Source organism: Muscardinus avellanarius (assembly GCF_963383645.1).
Source record: "Muscardinus avellanarius genome assembly, chromosome: 15".
NCBI lineage: Eukaryota > Metazoa > Chordata > Mammalia > Rodentia > Gliridae > Muscardinus > Muscardinus avellanarius.
Window position 1 is genome coordinate 30,946,943 of NC_137801.1, and position 16,211 is coordinate 30,963,153.

The window sequence follows — 16,211 nt, forward strand, 5'->3', positions numbered from 1 at the left end:
GGCTAGCAGAGCACGCGCGCCCACGTCACTTCCGTAGGCTCGTGACGCACTTCCGCGGGGCGGGGCGTATCCCGGAAGCGGCCGGAGTCTCCGCCCCAGAGCGAAGGTTGGCATGGGGGTCCTGGTGAGGTCGGCCGTCAGGCCGCTGTGGGGTGCGGCGCGCGCGGGTAAGCGTTGACTCTGCAGACCCCGGTGTCCCCCACAGATCTCAGCTACTCAGTTGGGGGTTTCTAGGGCTCAGGGGCTCACTTCAACCCCGATGGCGCTCTGGGCCGGGGACTGATGTCCCGCCGCAGACGCGAATTGTCTGTGCTGTAGTGCATGAAGTGCGTTCCTTCTCCGCGCCTCTCGGGCGTGCAGCGCACATGGGTCCAGGTTCTGGGTCGGGGCCGAAGTTAAAGAACGAAATAGGCGGGCGTAGTGGTGCAAGCTTGTAATCCCCGCGCTTGGGAGGCGGAGACAGGAGGATCGCGCAGGTTCGAAGCCAGCTGTGCTGGCTTAAGAGACCCTGATTCCAAATAAAATATAAAAAATAGGTCTGGGAGTGTAGCCCGGAGAAGGGTTCCATCCCCAGTACCACCAAAACACACACACACACACACACCCAGAAAAACAAAACGAAATTGCCCTGAAAGCGCTCGAGCCGCTTGCACTAGTGCATGCTAAGATGTATAATGGACCTGTGTAATCTATGTGTTTCAGTCATTCCCTGTGTTTGGAGAGGGAAATCCTTCAGCTCTGAGAATGAACCGGCGGAAAACAACCGGGTCACGCCGATGCTGCGGCATCTTGTGTACAAAATAAAGTCTACTGGCCCCATCACTGTGGCCGAGTATATGAAGGAGGTATTGACCAACCCAGCTAAGGTATGAGTCGGGAGCTCTAGTGTCGGGCTCGCTCCAGCAGATCGCGAGGTGTGAGCCACTTATGGGGAGAGGCATGTAGAGGGAAGGACCTTGGCTCTGTCAGTGGTTGTGCCTGCCAGGTGAAGAGCCATTCCTGAAGACCAGGGGACGGGTCGTTTTACCTGTCAATCGTCAGGGCTGGGTTAAGTCAGGGGCAGTGCCAATAAAGTGGAGAGAACAAATTCTCAAGGCGCTCAGGACCCTGGATGTTACTGGACTTATGAAATGAGGGAAGGATGACTTTTTCTGCCTGCATAGATGGTGGAATCACTGCTGTGGGAGAAGGAAATGCTGAAGGGAGAAGAGTGGCAAAGGGCAGGGGAAGGTTGAAGTAAATATGGGACCATTCAGTGGAAATCTTCACTAGGCACCTGGGAATAAAATTTTACTACCTGGAAAGTTGTCTGTGTTGGGATGACTTATATAGGTGCCGCCGCGGATAAGCTTTGGCTCTGTAGACCCCGATGGCCCCTGCAAATCTCAGCTACTCAGTTGAGGGTTTCTAGTGCTCAGGGGCTCACTTCCACCCTGATGGCATGGAGGCATTGGAAGCATATTCTGGGGTTTATTCTTGCGAATGGAGAGTTTGGTCTTTGCTTTTCTCAGATCCTACCAAGGACTGCCATAGTTTCCTGATCTGGATTTTCTTGCCTGCTCTACAAAGCCACTTGGTGAAATCCTGTGGGTCTTTATTTTGACACATTTCATCTTTTGCTGGATTAAATGTGACAGCTGTGGGATTCTGGATTGGTTTGGCCTATTGCTGTTGGATGTGGTATGGTGACCAAAGGTGGGGGTATTTTAAAGCTTGTGGCATTGCTACAAAATAGGTGGCTTATACAGAAGTGGTGGTAGTAGAAAAGGGGTAAGAAGTGAGTGGTTTAGAAATAGATTTTGGAATCAGGATATGCTGATGGATTAAGGTGCAAGGGTGAAGGCAAAGAAGGAATCAAGACTGAGTCCTAGATTTTTAGCTGAAGCACTTGGGTGATGGTGGAGCCTTCTATTAGGATTAAGACCAAGTTTGGAGGAGTACTGGGGAAGACAGTCTACAATAGGGCCTGCATGTTAAACATACTGTGTTGGCAGTGATGTCAAGATGGAGATTATAAGTAGGCAATTGATTATAGGAATCTGGAGTTCAGAAGAAAGATTGGTGTATGTAAATTTGGTTGTCATCAGTCTGAAGGTGGTGTTTAAAGCCAAAGAACCTTGGAGAGTATGTTTAGAGAGGGGAAGGTTTTTCAACATCAAGACATGAAGTAACTCAGCTGGGCATGGTGGTGCACACTTGTGATCGCACTACTTGGAAGGTTGAGACAGGAGGATCACAGGTTTGCGGCTAGCCTCAGCCACGTAGTGAGGTCCTCAGCTACCTAATAAGGCCCTTTGCAACTTAGAGCCTGTTTCAAAATAAAAAATAAAAAGCAAAAAAATAGGGCTAGGGGTGTAGCTTGTTGGAGGTTGAATGCCCCGGGTTCCATCTCTAGTCACACACACACACACACACACACACACACACACACACACACACGATACGAGGTAACTCTAAAACTTTGTGTTGAGGTTCTTAACCTAGGGACTTTGGGGAGTTTGTGAACTTGAGTTGAAAAAAAACCACTCCTTTATTTTTCATTAACTTCTAACTGAAATTTAGCATTTCTTCAGTTATGAACATAGACAACAACCACTAACAATAATACATGTGACTTTGTCATCAGTAGAAATCACTGATGTCATACCATAGGGTAGTGAACACAGATACTTTGAAATACCATTCATTCCTATTTAAAAAATTACTTTTTAGGTCATTGACGTGATTTTGTCTTTTAATACACTAGTAAAAAAATACTTATTTTACCACAAGTTTTTTTTTTTAACACTTGATAAGTATTTTTCAGTTGATTTCTTTTGTAATTCTGTGTATTTTAAGTTCTTTGCACTTAAAAACATTCTATGAAGGGGTCTACTCTAGGCTTCACTATATTACCAGAGTGGTTCATAACACAAAAAGGTTAAATATCCCTGAAATACTTTTTTTTTTTTTTTTTTTGGTGGTACTGGGGTTCCTGGAAGCCCTTCTACCTCTGGGCTACACTCCCAGACCTATTTTTACATTTTAATTTGGAAACAGGGTCTCCTAAGCCAGCGCGCGCAGCTGGCTTCGAACCTGCGCGATCCTCCTGTCTCTGCCTCCCAAGCCCGGGGATTACAAGCGTGCGCCACCACGCCCGGCATCCTGAAATACTTATAAAGTGAAAAAGAGCTGGGTGTGATGGTGTAAGCCTGTAATCTAGGTACTTGAGAGGCTGAGGCAGGATTGCAGGTTCAAAGTCAGCTTAAGCAACTTAGTGAAACTCTGTTTCAATGAAAAATAGAAAATAGGGTTGGTTTGTAGCTTGGAGATAGAGTGGCTTTGGTTACAACCTTCAGTACCAGTTTGTGTGTGCATGTATGCATGTATGTGCAGGGTATTATATAGAGTGAAAAAAGTTTTTTTTAAAGAGGAGTGATGACTTCTTTTTAATGCTAAAAGGGAAAAGTTGAAGCTGTGAAAGAGACAGGATGATAAAGTTTCCAGGAGTCGTATGAGGAATGGCAATCCCCAGCACAGGTGGAGGGATGTAAGTTTCTAAGAGAGGAATAGAGAGAAGCATTCCATCCTTTGAATCCCAAGGAAAGAGTGGGAGCAGGTGAACTGGATATGTTGGCCCACACCTGTAATCCCAGTACTTGGGAGGGTGAGAAAAGAGGATTGCAGGTTCAGGAGCAGCCTTAGCAGTTTAGTGAGACAGCAACTTTAATGAGACCCTGTTTCAGACAAAATATTTTTTAAAAAGGCTAGGGGTGTAGCTTGGAGGTAGACTGTCCCTGGGTTCAATTTCCTAGTACCACAAATAAAATAAGAATGGGAAGCTAAGACAGGAGGATTGCAGGTGGGATCAGGAAGCTGAGCAATTATATAATATAATATATAATGTAATATATGTTTTAATTCTTACATGGGGCAGGAAGGAGCCTAGAACCATATATTAAATGTGAGGTGACAGGATAAGGGACTTGAACTTAGGGAAGGTCTTAGCAAAGTTCTTGAGTCTTTCTGAAAAGTTAGGCATTATGCTAAAACTTGGGATATGAACATAACAAAAAATCTCGAGTCTTTCTTAAAAGTTAGGCATTAACCAGGTGTGGTGGTGCATGCTTGTAATTCCAGTATTTAGGAGGCTAAGACAGGAGGATTGCAGGTTTGTTGCCAGCCTCAGCTACTTAATAAGTAAAGGCTTCTGCAACTTAGACCCTATTTGAGAATAAAATAAATAAATAAATAAATAAATAAATACAAAATAGGGCTGGGATGTAGCTCAGAGGTAGAATGCCCATGGGTTCAATCCTCAGAGCTGAAAAAAAAAGTTAGGCATTATGCTAAAACTTGGGATATGAAGATTATTTTCCCCAAATAATTACACCTTCTGGTGAAGAAAATAGACATTAATAAGCTTAGAAAAGGAAGCACTGAATTCAGTATTGGGTTGGAGGGCTAAAGAGGATTCAGCAAAGGTGGCATTTGAGTAGATTCAAAGGATGAATATGTCGGTGAGAAATGAAAGGGAGAAGGGTGAGAATATGCAGTGGCACGCACGCGTAGACAAGCAGGACTATTTAAGACCCCTTCTTTTTAATTGAGATATTCATTTAGAAACGTGCATTAATAGCCAGGTGTGGTGGCACATGCCTGTAATCCCAATACTGGTGAGGCTGAGACAGGAGGAGACCAGCCTCAGCCACTTAGCAAAGCGCAAAGCACTTAGCAACTTAATGAAACTTCTTTTTTTTCCCCCAAAACAAATTCTAGGATGTAGCTCAGAGGTAGAATTCAATTTCTAGTACCCCAAACCAAAAAACCTCCCCACATAAATCACAAGCATACAGCTTGATGAATTTTCACCAAATGAACATTCCCATGTAATTGGAACCAAAGTCAAGAAACATCACCAGCACGTGGGGCTACTTTGGGAGAGGAGGCTGAAGGGCAAGGCAGGGTCTTACTGCATTGCATTGTGGGAGCAGGGAGGACAGAGATGAACATTGCCTGGCTCTTGCCTTTAGAGATGAGTAATTGTGTTTCTACCAGTCTTCAGTCTCTACTTTGTAAAATTTAAGTCAAGACACTATATATCTTGCTTATTTTGAAGAGAGAATTTTCATGTTAAACAGTTATTTCATTGTATACATTATGTAAGGTTTTAGAGGAATATTTTAAAAAGCCTTTTTTGAAAACTAATTTTTCTCCTTTCTCTTTTTACTCAGGGATATTATATACACAATGACATGCTAGGAGAAAAAGGAGATTTCATTACTTCACCTGAAATAAGTCAGATCTTTGGGGAGGTAATACCTAATGTGAATTCTAAAACTAATAAACATTTGAGAGTGGATCAAGTTGTTTTGTTTAGTATTTTACAGGGGTTTTGGTGATTCATTAGAAGTTTTATTTTTTCAGGGGGAAATGTGAGGCAATAGAGGAAAATGGTAGAGAAGACATTTGAAAAGTTTATACTTCACTGTTGAAAAGGAAATTGAAAGAAGAGAGAGGGAAAAAGAGAAGAAAAGGGGATAGAAGTAAAGAGGTCAGGCAAAAGGAAAACCAGATAAAATATGAGAATGGAACAAGGAAGAGAGAAAGAAAGAACTAAGGAAATGAAATCAAGATAAGCTCTAAAGCTCCCAGCCATGGCTTCACCATGACAGGAGAAATCTTCCTTTAAGAAAGAGAATTTTAGAAACAGTTTATTTCCATAGAAATACCCTTCATAATTTAGATATAGGCAGTTGTGCATAAGAGAAAGTTGAATATAAGTATTGAGAAACATGAAAAGTCTTGTAATTAATTATTTAAATGCTATATGAAGAAATGCGTAATTGCATTTTATTTTTCTATTTGCTTTCAAATACTAGAACCTTTCTGTAAGTGATATCTTCCTGTGTCATGGGGCCTTTTAGAGAGGAGGCGGCCTCGTAATTATTTTCTCCTGCTATTAAGCTTCCTACATGGTATATGTGTGACATAGGCCCAGTGAAGTTCCTTTGTGTATGTAAATATATTTGCCTGTCAGATAACACAGATATGGTTATTTGCAAATAGTTTGCTTTCTGGTGTCGTGTATATTTATGTGGTGTTTTATATTGTATACTTTATGATAAACTTAAGTGTATGCTTTTCCTTTTCATAGCTTTTGGGCATATGGTTCATTAGTGAATGGATGGCCGCTGGAAAAAGTTCAGCTTTCCAGCTAGTGGAACTGGGCCCAGGTCGGGGTACCCTTGCAGGAGATATTTTGAGGGTAGGTAATAAAGGAATGTCTTCAAGTGTCATGTAGGTTAATCTTATGACTTCTGAGTTTGCACATTTCACTGATTTCCTTGGCTTTCAGTTCTTCCTCTTTAATCTTAAATTCCTTAGCTAAACTATATTTTCTGGATAATGTAATGGATTGTTACTTTTTATTGTTTGTAAACTTAAGAAATGTGGTGAGGAGATTGTAAAAGCTAAAATTATGAAATGTTTAAAGATATTATGGGAGAATTTGTTTCTGAGTTGGGAATGTTTTAAATTATATAAAAAGCAGAAACCAGGCTGGGAGTATAGCTCAGTGGTAAAGCACTTGCCTAGCATGTTCAAGGCCTTGGGTTTGTTCTCCAGCACCACAATAACAACAACAACAAAAAAACCAAGAAGTTATAAAGGAAAGATTAATAATTTAATTTTAGTTGGGCGTGGTGGCGCACATTTACAATCCCAGCGTTTGGAAGGTGGAGACCAGAGGATCACCGTTTGCAGACAGCCTCAGCTACTTAGGCCCTTTGCAACATAGTGAGACTCTGTTTCAAAAATAATAATAATAAAAAAGACTTAGAAAGTAGGGCTGGGGGTGTAGCTTGGAGGTAGAATGCCCCTGGGTTCCATCCTCAGTGCTGCAAAAAAACAAAGAATATAAAAGAATTCCTTTAAATCAATAAGAAATCAACTTATTAGAAAAATTAGATCAAAGATATGAACACAGCACTTATAAAAGAGAAAATACAAGCAGGGCATGGTGACACATGCTATAATCCCAGTACGTGGGAGGTCAAGACAGTAAGATCACAGGTAGCAATTAGTGAGACCCTCAGCAGCTTTGCAGGACCCTGTTTCAAAGGGCTAGGGGTGCAGCTTAGAGGTAGAATGTCTCTGGGTTCAATCCCCAGCACCCCTAAAAAAATAAAGAGAGAAAAAAACACAAATCGCCAATAAAAATCAAAGGATGCTGACTCTGTAGTTAGAGAAATAGAAATTAAGATCTCAGTGAGATAGCACTGTAAACCTCATGAGATGAGAAAAAAGTTAGAAGTCTGAGTCTGGGGATCCCACCGTTGTTGAGGATGCGCATATGTGGAGCAAATGGGGACTCTCATATACCGTGGGTAAGAGTACAATTTGAAAAACTACTGGGTATCGCCTGCCAACATTGAAGTCATTTATAACGCATGAGCAGCAGTTGCACTGCTAGTCATATACCCTAGACAAACTTGTGTGTATGTGTACCAGGAGACATGTACAAGAAGATAGAAGTATTATTTAGATTAGCCCAAAGTTGCAGGCAACTCAAACAGTGTGAAATAGATCAATAAATTGTACTACAGTCATCCAGTGGAACACCACATGCTCTAAGAGTGCATGAAATCGGAACATGGGAGAGTGCGTGGAAACATTCTTGTAAAATAAATCATATCAGATGATTATATAAAACTCCAAAATTGTCAACAGTATAAAATATATATTTGATGATAGAACAATATTTAGTAACATTCATACAGAAAAGGCTGGGAGCGCTGAGCTGGAGACTTGGAGTGACAGTGGCCTCGAAGGGCGGAGGGGACATGGGGCTCTGAGCCAGGTCTGTTCCACTTCCTTATGCGATGGTGGGGAGTCTCACTTCCATCATTCTTCCTACTGCTATCATTCTACTTTGCACTTGATAAAAACATTTAAAAGAAACACTGTTGTTTATATTACCTGGTAAGTAATATTTAAATTTTTGTACCTTTTACTGTTTTGGCACTCAGTTGTCTTCCAGTTTACTTTGTACCTCACAATTCAAAAAACCAGTCACAGCCGGGTGTGGTGGTGCACGCTTGTAATCCCCGCTCTTGGGAGGCGGAGACAGGAGGATCGCGCTGGTTGGGAGCCAGCCTCGCTGGCTTAAGAGACCCTGTTAACAAATAAAAAATATTAAAAAATAGGTCTGGGAGTGTATCCCGGAGGTAGAAGGGCTTCTAGGAACCCCAGTCCCCCCCCCCCAAAAAAAAACAACCAGTCACATACTCATAGATTAATTAATTAATTAATTTTTGGTGGTACTGGGGTTCCTGGAAGCCCTTCTACCTCTGGGCTACACTCCCAGACCTATTTTTTATATTTTTATTTTTGGAAACAGGGTCTCTTAAGCCAGCGCGGCTGGCTTCGAACCCGCCCGATCCTCCTGTCTCCACCTCCCAAGCAAGGGGATTACAAGCGTGCGCCACCACGCCCGACATACTCATAGATTTAAATTTCTTGATGTTATATGATTTTACTTGAAATTAAGAATTGAAGGGTTTTTTTCTTTTTTGAAGCAAGAAACTTTAAAAACATTTGACAAATAAGAATTCTGGTTATACCAGATCTTGGAAAAAAATTAGCCAGGCATGGTGGCGCATTCCTGAAATCCAAGTACTTGGGAGCTGAGACAGGAGGATCCCCATAGACTGAGGCCAGATCACGGTAACTTAGCAAGACCCTGTTTCACAATAAAAAGAGCTAAGGGATATGGGGAGGGTGGTGTAGCTTAGTAGTGCAAGTTCCTGGATTCTACCCCTAGTACCACCCTTATAGATTAACAGGCTTTGTATTAAAATACACTTTGTTTCCTTGATTTTTTATATTGCATAATCTGAAACATTGTTTTTATTAGATGCTAAATCTCTTGTTTTCATTTGTATTAATAATTGATAATTTATCATTAGGAAACCAAATTGTGTTCTATTCATTTCTTATATAGATTCCTCTTAATGCTACGAGGTTGTGATTCTGATAGACTACTGGAGAGTGGCTTATGTCAGCAACAAATCTCTCTGAAGGCAAATATTACTTGTATTGTGACGTGACTGAATTATTGTGGTAAATAGCTAGAAAACCTGAAATCTACTTAACACATTGTGTTTTTTGCTGGTATTTCTTTCTGTGTTTAGGTGTTCAGTCAGCTTGGATCTGTGCTAAAAAACTGTGACATTTCAATTCACCTGGTAGAGGTGAGCCAAAAATTAAGTGAGATTCAAGCCCTGGCACTGACTGAAGAGAAAATCCCATTAGAGCGAGATGCTGACTCCACAGTGTATATGAAAGGTGTTACTAAGTCTGGGATTCCAATTTTCTGGTACCGAAATCTGCAGGATGTTCCAAAAGGTAATTGCTTTACATTGATTAATGAAAGAATTTTCATTACAATTCTTCATAGTAGGGATAGTTGACCATAACCTTTTACAACAATAGAAAGATGAAGTTACTGTTGCCAAGTCTCTTATCCATAGACAATAGTTACTTTTTTCCTAGAAAAGAGCATTGTAATAGAAGATAGAATTGCCTAGCATTAAGGAGCAGTGCGTTTCGTGTAGATTTATTTATTCAGTGGTAATGGGGATGGAACCTAGGGGCTTTCTACCTCTAGGCTATACCCCCAGACCTACTTTTTTTTTTTTTTTAATTTGGAGCAGGGTCTTGCTAAGTTGTTGAGAGCCTCATTAAATTGCTGAGGTTGACTTTTGTTAGAAATAACTTTTCATGGTGTTAAGACACATGGTTGAAAATTGCTTGGCAAGGTGAATTTTTTGCAAAAAGGGTGTGTGAGAGAGCTCACCTGACAGCCAGGCAGGTCTTCCATCCCTGACTAAAGACTCCTGCTCCTCCTGGGCTGAACTCCTCTTGGTGGGAGTTAGAGCTTCACAATCTTCTTGGTCAGCTACAGTGGAAGACGGGGTGAGGGTCAGCACCTGCAATCTCTTAACAGATGCTAATTTTGCAAAGGAATGTAAGTCTGTACCAGATTACAAAATGACAGTTTAAGTTTAAACCACTTCTATGACAGAAAAGACACAACTATATTCTCACGATTCAAACCTGTGATTCTGTTTCAGCCTCCCAAGTACTGGGATTACAAATGTGGGCCACCACACCCAGCTTCATATAGTTTTATTCAAAAAGAAATTATTTTCTTCTTTCTAAGATGTTGATGAAGTGTCCCAAAGCAGCAGGGGCTGAGGGAAACTGTTAGTAGAGGGGGTTAGTTTAATTATTTAATCTTTTGAAAATCTTTACTTGGCTAAAGGCAAGAGAGATGTGATGGTAAAATCCTGGTACTAGTCAGGAATCTTTGAGTCGTGCTCAGCTCAGACCTAAGGTGGTGGGCGTTGGACTCTTGGGCAAGAAACCTAAAGCCTTCCTTATCCTCAGCCTTTTTAGATAATTGTATGAAATTGAGGTTTCCTTCTATCTAACAACTTCGAGTTCTAATTTCTTTTGGCCTAGTGATGAAAAATTTAATCGATACTTTAGGTATTAACACTTCTCTGACCTTGTGATATGTAATAATTGTTTCTTTCTTTGTTATTTGGAGTAAGTTTTCCATAAAGAGGAGGATAATTCTTTGGCAGTGAGGATTACTGAAGCATCCCAGCCAGTACTGAAGAATTAGGCATTTTCTTTTTTATAGTTAATGTTCAAAATAATTAATTGCCTTAAAATGCTGAATCATTAATTTTGTCTTCTATTTCAAAATAGGCTACAGCTTTTATCTTGCACATGAATTTTTTGATGCTCTTCCTGTGCATAAATTTCAGGTATTGATGAGGAGGGGGGGAGCCCTATTTATAATTAAATAATAAAAAGGGATTGAGTTGCAAAATGAGCATTTTCAGTGCTTGTTCAATATATGAACATTACATGTTGAAGTTACTTTATCAGTTATTTGAAATTTTGATGAATATAAATAATTGAAAAGCAAAAGTGAAGTATTAACTAGAATTCTTAATTCTTTGGAATAATTAATAAGAATTCTAAATTCAGTAAAAAAATGAGAACATAATATGGTAAATGGCTATAAGTGCAGCGAAGGATTTATTAAAATTCCTTAAGGTTTCAAAGATGATAATTTTTCTCGCTTTTTGTGAGATTTAAGATTTAGTGGTAATGTATGTCTACTGGTAACTTCTAAGACTAAGAGCAGTTCTCATTATCATGTAGCATTTTATTAGCAAAAGCAACTGATTATTCTTTGTGAGTTTTTTTTCCCATTTTTGGGGGCACTTTCCATTTGTGTGTGTGTGTGTGTGGGGGGGGGATTGGCCACACGTGCTCTCCCACTGAGCTACACTCCCAGCCTTTTTGTTTGTTTTTTTGAAACAGGGTCTCACTAAGTTGCCCAGGTTGGCCTCAACTTGCGACTCTCCCGGCTCAGCCTTCCAAGTCCTGGGATTCCACACATGTGCTACTACACTTTTCTTGTAATTGCTTTTTCCTTACATGAGTGAAAGTTTGTATCTGTCTACTCCTATTGTTCAAAGGAAATGAAATAATACATTTAAATAATTTTACATAGCAAAGTGCTCTGCTAATGTTACAGTTATGGAGTGAAAGCTCTGTTAATTTGGCATGACAGTTTTGAGAACTTGAATTTTTTTTGTGTGTGTGTTATTTTGTTTAGAAAACACCACAAGGATGGAGAGAAGTATTCATTGACATTGATCCACACGTTTCTGATAAACTGAGGTTTGTTTTGGCACCATGTGCCACTCCCGCAGAAGCCTTCCTACAAGTAGGAATATAGTTTTTTCTACTTCTGAGTTTTCTGTTATTGCCAGCAGAATAGTCAGAGTCTGGTCTCCTAAGTTCTGCTTCAGAGTTCCTTTACAGGGGGAGTTGCTAGCAATATTTTAGGTGCTTTATATTGACAGTGATACTGCAGAGGATCTAGAGTTAGGAGAACAGCTTAACATCGTTTCTTAAGTGTGTCATTTTAATGTCATGTAGTAAGAGAGAACACTAGCAAACAATCAGCCAAGCCCTTTGCCTCCCCTCTCACCTGTTTCCTGTCGGCACGGTGATGGCATTGTCTACTTCACAGGAAGAGTGCATGTCTGTGAAAGCAGTGTATTGTAGACCCAAGAGGGAAGTAACAGTAAACAGCTCACTTCTGTCAAGTCATTTATACACATTACTCTTTATTTTCTCACCTGATTTTCAAAACAACTGTGTTGGGTCAGTTCTATTATTTTCACTGTCTTTGGGTAAGACTGTGGCCTTTTCCTCATGATTCCATCCAGATGCAAATTTGATTCTAGACTGTCAGAGTGGTACACTTACTGCTGTTTTCTGCCGAACTCAAAGAATAATCACAGGATTATATCTACTTTGGGGTTGTGTTTAAAGGTTAAAAAAAAAACCCAAAAAACCTCCTATACTTTGGGGAACGTTTGGGCTTCAGAGCACCTCTTTATTATTTTTCCCACCTTAGAGAAAAACTTTTGTTTTCTGAAACATAGTTAAGAATTTCATAAGAAGTTAACAGTTTTAAAAGCACAATGGCTTTTAAACATATACCTATGAAGTTTTCTTTGTAAAGGGTAAATTAAAATATCAGACAAAACACCTGTTAATTTTTCTTTTTTTAATGTTGTTTTCATATTGTTTTATATTCTATCTAATTTTACCCAAACAACAAACTGGGTTTTAAAGCTACCAAGAGCTACCCGCCCTGGGTCTGGGAATTGACTCTCTTTAGTCTTGAATTGAGGTTCTCTTTAGACTTGATTGATTAGCATTCACTTATGAGGGAGTGAATTTTCCCTTTCACTCCAGTGGGACAAATGGTGGTCACCCGTCATCTGAAGAGCAGTTTAAGGCGGTAAAAACGTCAGCATAGCAAGCCGAGGTTTGTCAGCTGAGGCCTCAAGAGGCTAGATTCATGATTTTCATGGCTACATCACAGTAATTTACTTAATTACTAGGAGCTGAGTGGTTTTTAGTTCTCACACTAGTTCTGAGGAAACAGATTGGAAAAAGGTGAAGTAACTTGTGTCCCAGTAAGCACTAAGAGGAGCTGAGGTTCAGCCCAATTTCTGAGTCCACGCTTCTACCTATGCCCCCACATGCAGGCACGAGGGCAGGGCAGTACTTCTTTTTTTACCAGGGTGTTGGGGAGCAAAAGTTAATGTATGTTTTCATAATGAAGGGAAAAGTATTGAATTTTAAGTCATCTCAGGTATCAGTGAAACTTCAGATATACTAGTTGACAAGTATTAATATTTTTTGTCATTTCACTTTTGAAGCTAGCAAGCATTTCTTGAGGACCCTTAAACAATGGTTGAATGCGTTGGGTGGTAAGGGTATCACTTGTATTGGTGCTAGTTCAAAAGCTGATGTCTTTGGATATAGGGCATGTCATTGGGATATTTTCATGCCCCAGCAGAATGCATTGTAATACATTTGCTTAATAGGACGCTTTGTTACAGCGGGTTTATTGTCATTTATTTTTTGAATGCCTTTTAATGCTATCCGCTGTCCTAGGCAAACTTGATCCTTTCCTATGCGTTCAACACAGCGGAGTATGTCTGTAAACGTAATGGGTAGCACTAAAGAATCTCGGTATTCAGTATAATAAAAGGGATGTCATGTGAAATGTGTGTAGAGAACATATTCATACCAATAATCAATTTATTTTTATTATGACTAAGAAATGCTCACTGTAGAAAAATGTAAAAAACAAGAAAACAGTTCTTCTGAATGATGTATTTTGATTTTTCCACCTTTTCCCTTATCAGCGAGATGAAACAAGGGACCATGTTGAAGTCTGTCCCAGTGCTGGAGTCATCATTCAGGAACTTTCCCAACGCATTGCACTGACTGGAGGTGCTGCACTGATCGCTGATTATGGGCACGATGGAACAAAGACAGACACCTTCAGAGTATGTCCAGTAACATGATTAATCTGAATTTTTATTGTTAGATTTGAAGCTCACTGACATCTTTGTCTTATGTTTGTCTTTACTTTTCCTAGCACTATTTTAGAACACAAATTCATGTTGTTACAGTTACTGTTCACCCTGGATCTTACTCCTAAACCCAGTTTCCCGCTGTCCATTGAACAGTTGAACAAGGTCTAAATTACTTAGATTCTTCCTCAGTTGCAGAACCTAGGCTTATATAATAAAGGCTAGTGAGCATCTGAATACAGATATTTTTCATGTCCTTAAACTTTTCTACCCTGCCTTCATTAAAAATTCTATTTGAAGATTTACCTTAGCTACTAGAACACACTTTTTCTGCCATGTTTTAACATACCTTTTTTCTTCAGATGTATTTCTTTATCTTTCATAACCATCTTTTCTTAATGTTCTTTGAATATGATCAATTCTGTTGATTATCTTTAATTGAAATGTATTTAACTAGATGTTTCTACTTTTCCAAGCTTATCACTGTAAATAAGAATAGCCTGGAAGAATTTGTTAAAATACTGATTTCTAGCCTCACCTTCAGGATTCTTATTTACCAGGTCTGGATGGAGACCAGTTAACATATTCTCAGGTGATTTTGGGTGCATATTATTGATAGGTATACTTAAGTTCTGCAACCTGAATTAATCTGAATTAATGAGGCCTCCTTTATTCCATCACAAGTATTAACTTTAGGCACTCTGACTTTGCCCTTTATATTTTACATGTAGCATCTCACTTGAAGAAAGGGTCTACTGCATAAAGTCTAAAATACAGATTCAGGCCATATACCCTTTAACAGCTGCTATGTACCAGTGTACTGATAATGATCGCATTTTTTAAATCTTAGGGTTTGCCATCAAAGGCAAAATAGCATTTTTTAAATATCAGGTTTGCCATCAAAAGGCAAAACCCATTTCTTTTATGTTCAAGGGGTTTTGTGGCCACAAGCTTCATGATGTTTTAACTGCCCCCGGAACAGCAGACCTAACAGCTGATGTGGATTTCAGTTATTTGCGAAGAATGACACAAGCAAAAGTAGTATCTCTGGGTCCAATAGAGCAACAAGCCTTTTTAAGAAACATGGGTATTGATGTCCGGCTGAAGGTAATGGTTTTATTTCACTATCATTAAATGCCTCAATTTAATACTATTTTGAAAATAAATTTATTTGGCCTTAATGTTTGTGTAGTTAGGTAGATCCTTGGTGTTCTAGGATTTAATGTAAACTGACTGAGGGTAGCATAGTCTGGTGAGTTTTCATGAGGTAGAATTAAGATTCCAAATAGGGTTCCTGTTCATTAAAATCATGTTCATGGGTTGTTACAACTGTTCTTTTGGGATAGCAAACCACCAGGGGATATTTGTTAAAAATGCAAATTCATAGTTTTGGGTCAGGTCACAGCAACATTGTGTGTGTGTGTGTGTGTGTGTGTGTGTGTGTGTGTGTGTGTGTGTGTGGTGTTGGGGATGGAACTCAGGGGTATATTACCTTTGAGCTACACTCCCAGCCTGATTTTTTACTCTTTATTTTGAAACGAGGTCTCATTAAGTCGCAGAGGACCTCACTAAGTAACTGAGGCTGGCTGCGGACCTGCGACCCTCCTGTTTCAGCCTCCCAAATGCTGAAATTACAAGCATGTGCCCCCATGCCCTGCCAAAATACATTTTTAGTAAGTACCCCATAGCTGGGCATGGTGGCGCATGCTTGTAATTCCTGCATTTGGGAGGATCACAGTTCTTGGGACAGCCTCAGCTACTTAGGCCCTCTGCAACTCAGTGAGACCCTGTTTCAAAAAATAAAAAGACTTAAAAAATAGGGTTGTGGTACAGTGTAGCTCATAGGTAGAATGCCTTTGGGTTCCATCCCCAGTTCCGCAGGGGGAACAAAAAACAAAAAGCCCCATGATCTTTAGGTAATTAGAAATCACATTTTCAGTACTGTTTTAATATTTAAGGATCAATACTGCTGAAGCTATCTAGAAATTCTTTCTTCTGGTTACATTTACTAAGAATTTTTTTTTTCAGGTTCTATTAGATAAATCGGATGAGCCATCAATGAAGCAGCAATTAATTCAGGGGTATGATATGTTAATGAATCCTAAGAAGATGGGAGAAAGATTTCACTTTTTTGCCTTGCTACCTCATCAGAGACTTCAAGGTGGAAATCAGCAGACGAATGCCTGTCAGTCAAAGCCCTCTGCATCACCTGTAGCTGGGTTTGGTGAACTTACTTGGCAGTGA

The 16,211-nt window shown here is 39.9% G+C and overlaps 1 protein-coding gene across 1 annotated transcript; it reads left to right on the forward strand.

Annotated features, from left to right (window-relative positions):
• Positions 1–130: 130 nt before the first annotated feature.
• Positions 131–16,211, forward strand: NDUFAF7 (NADH:ubiquinone oxidoreductase complex assembly factor 7; the record flags this gene model as incomplete). Its single annotated transcript, XM_080711133.1, has 10 exons — positions 131–167; positions 703–866; positions 5,214–5,294; positions 6,137–6,247; positions 9,174–9,387; positions 10,759–10,817; positions 11,681–11,791; positions 13,797–13,940; positions 14,901–15,074; positions 15,996–16,211. Exons 2-10 carry the CDS (start codon positions 777–779, stop codon positions 16,209–16,211), a joined length of 1,200 nt encoding a protein of 399 aa, XP_080567259.1. The 5' UTR covers positions 131–167; positions 703–776.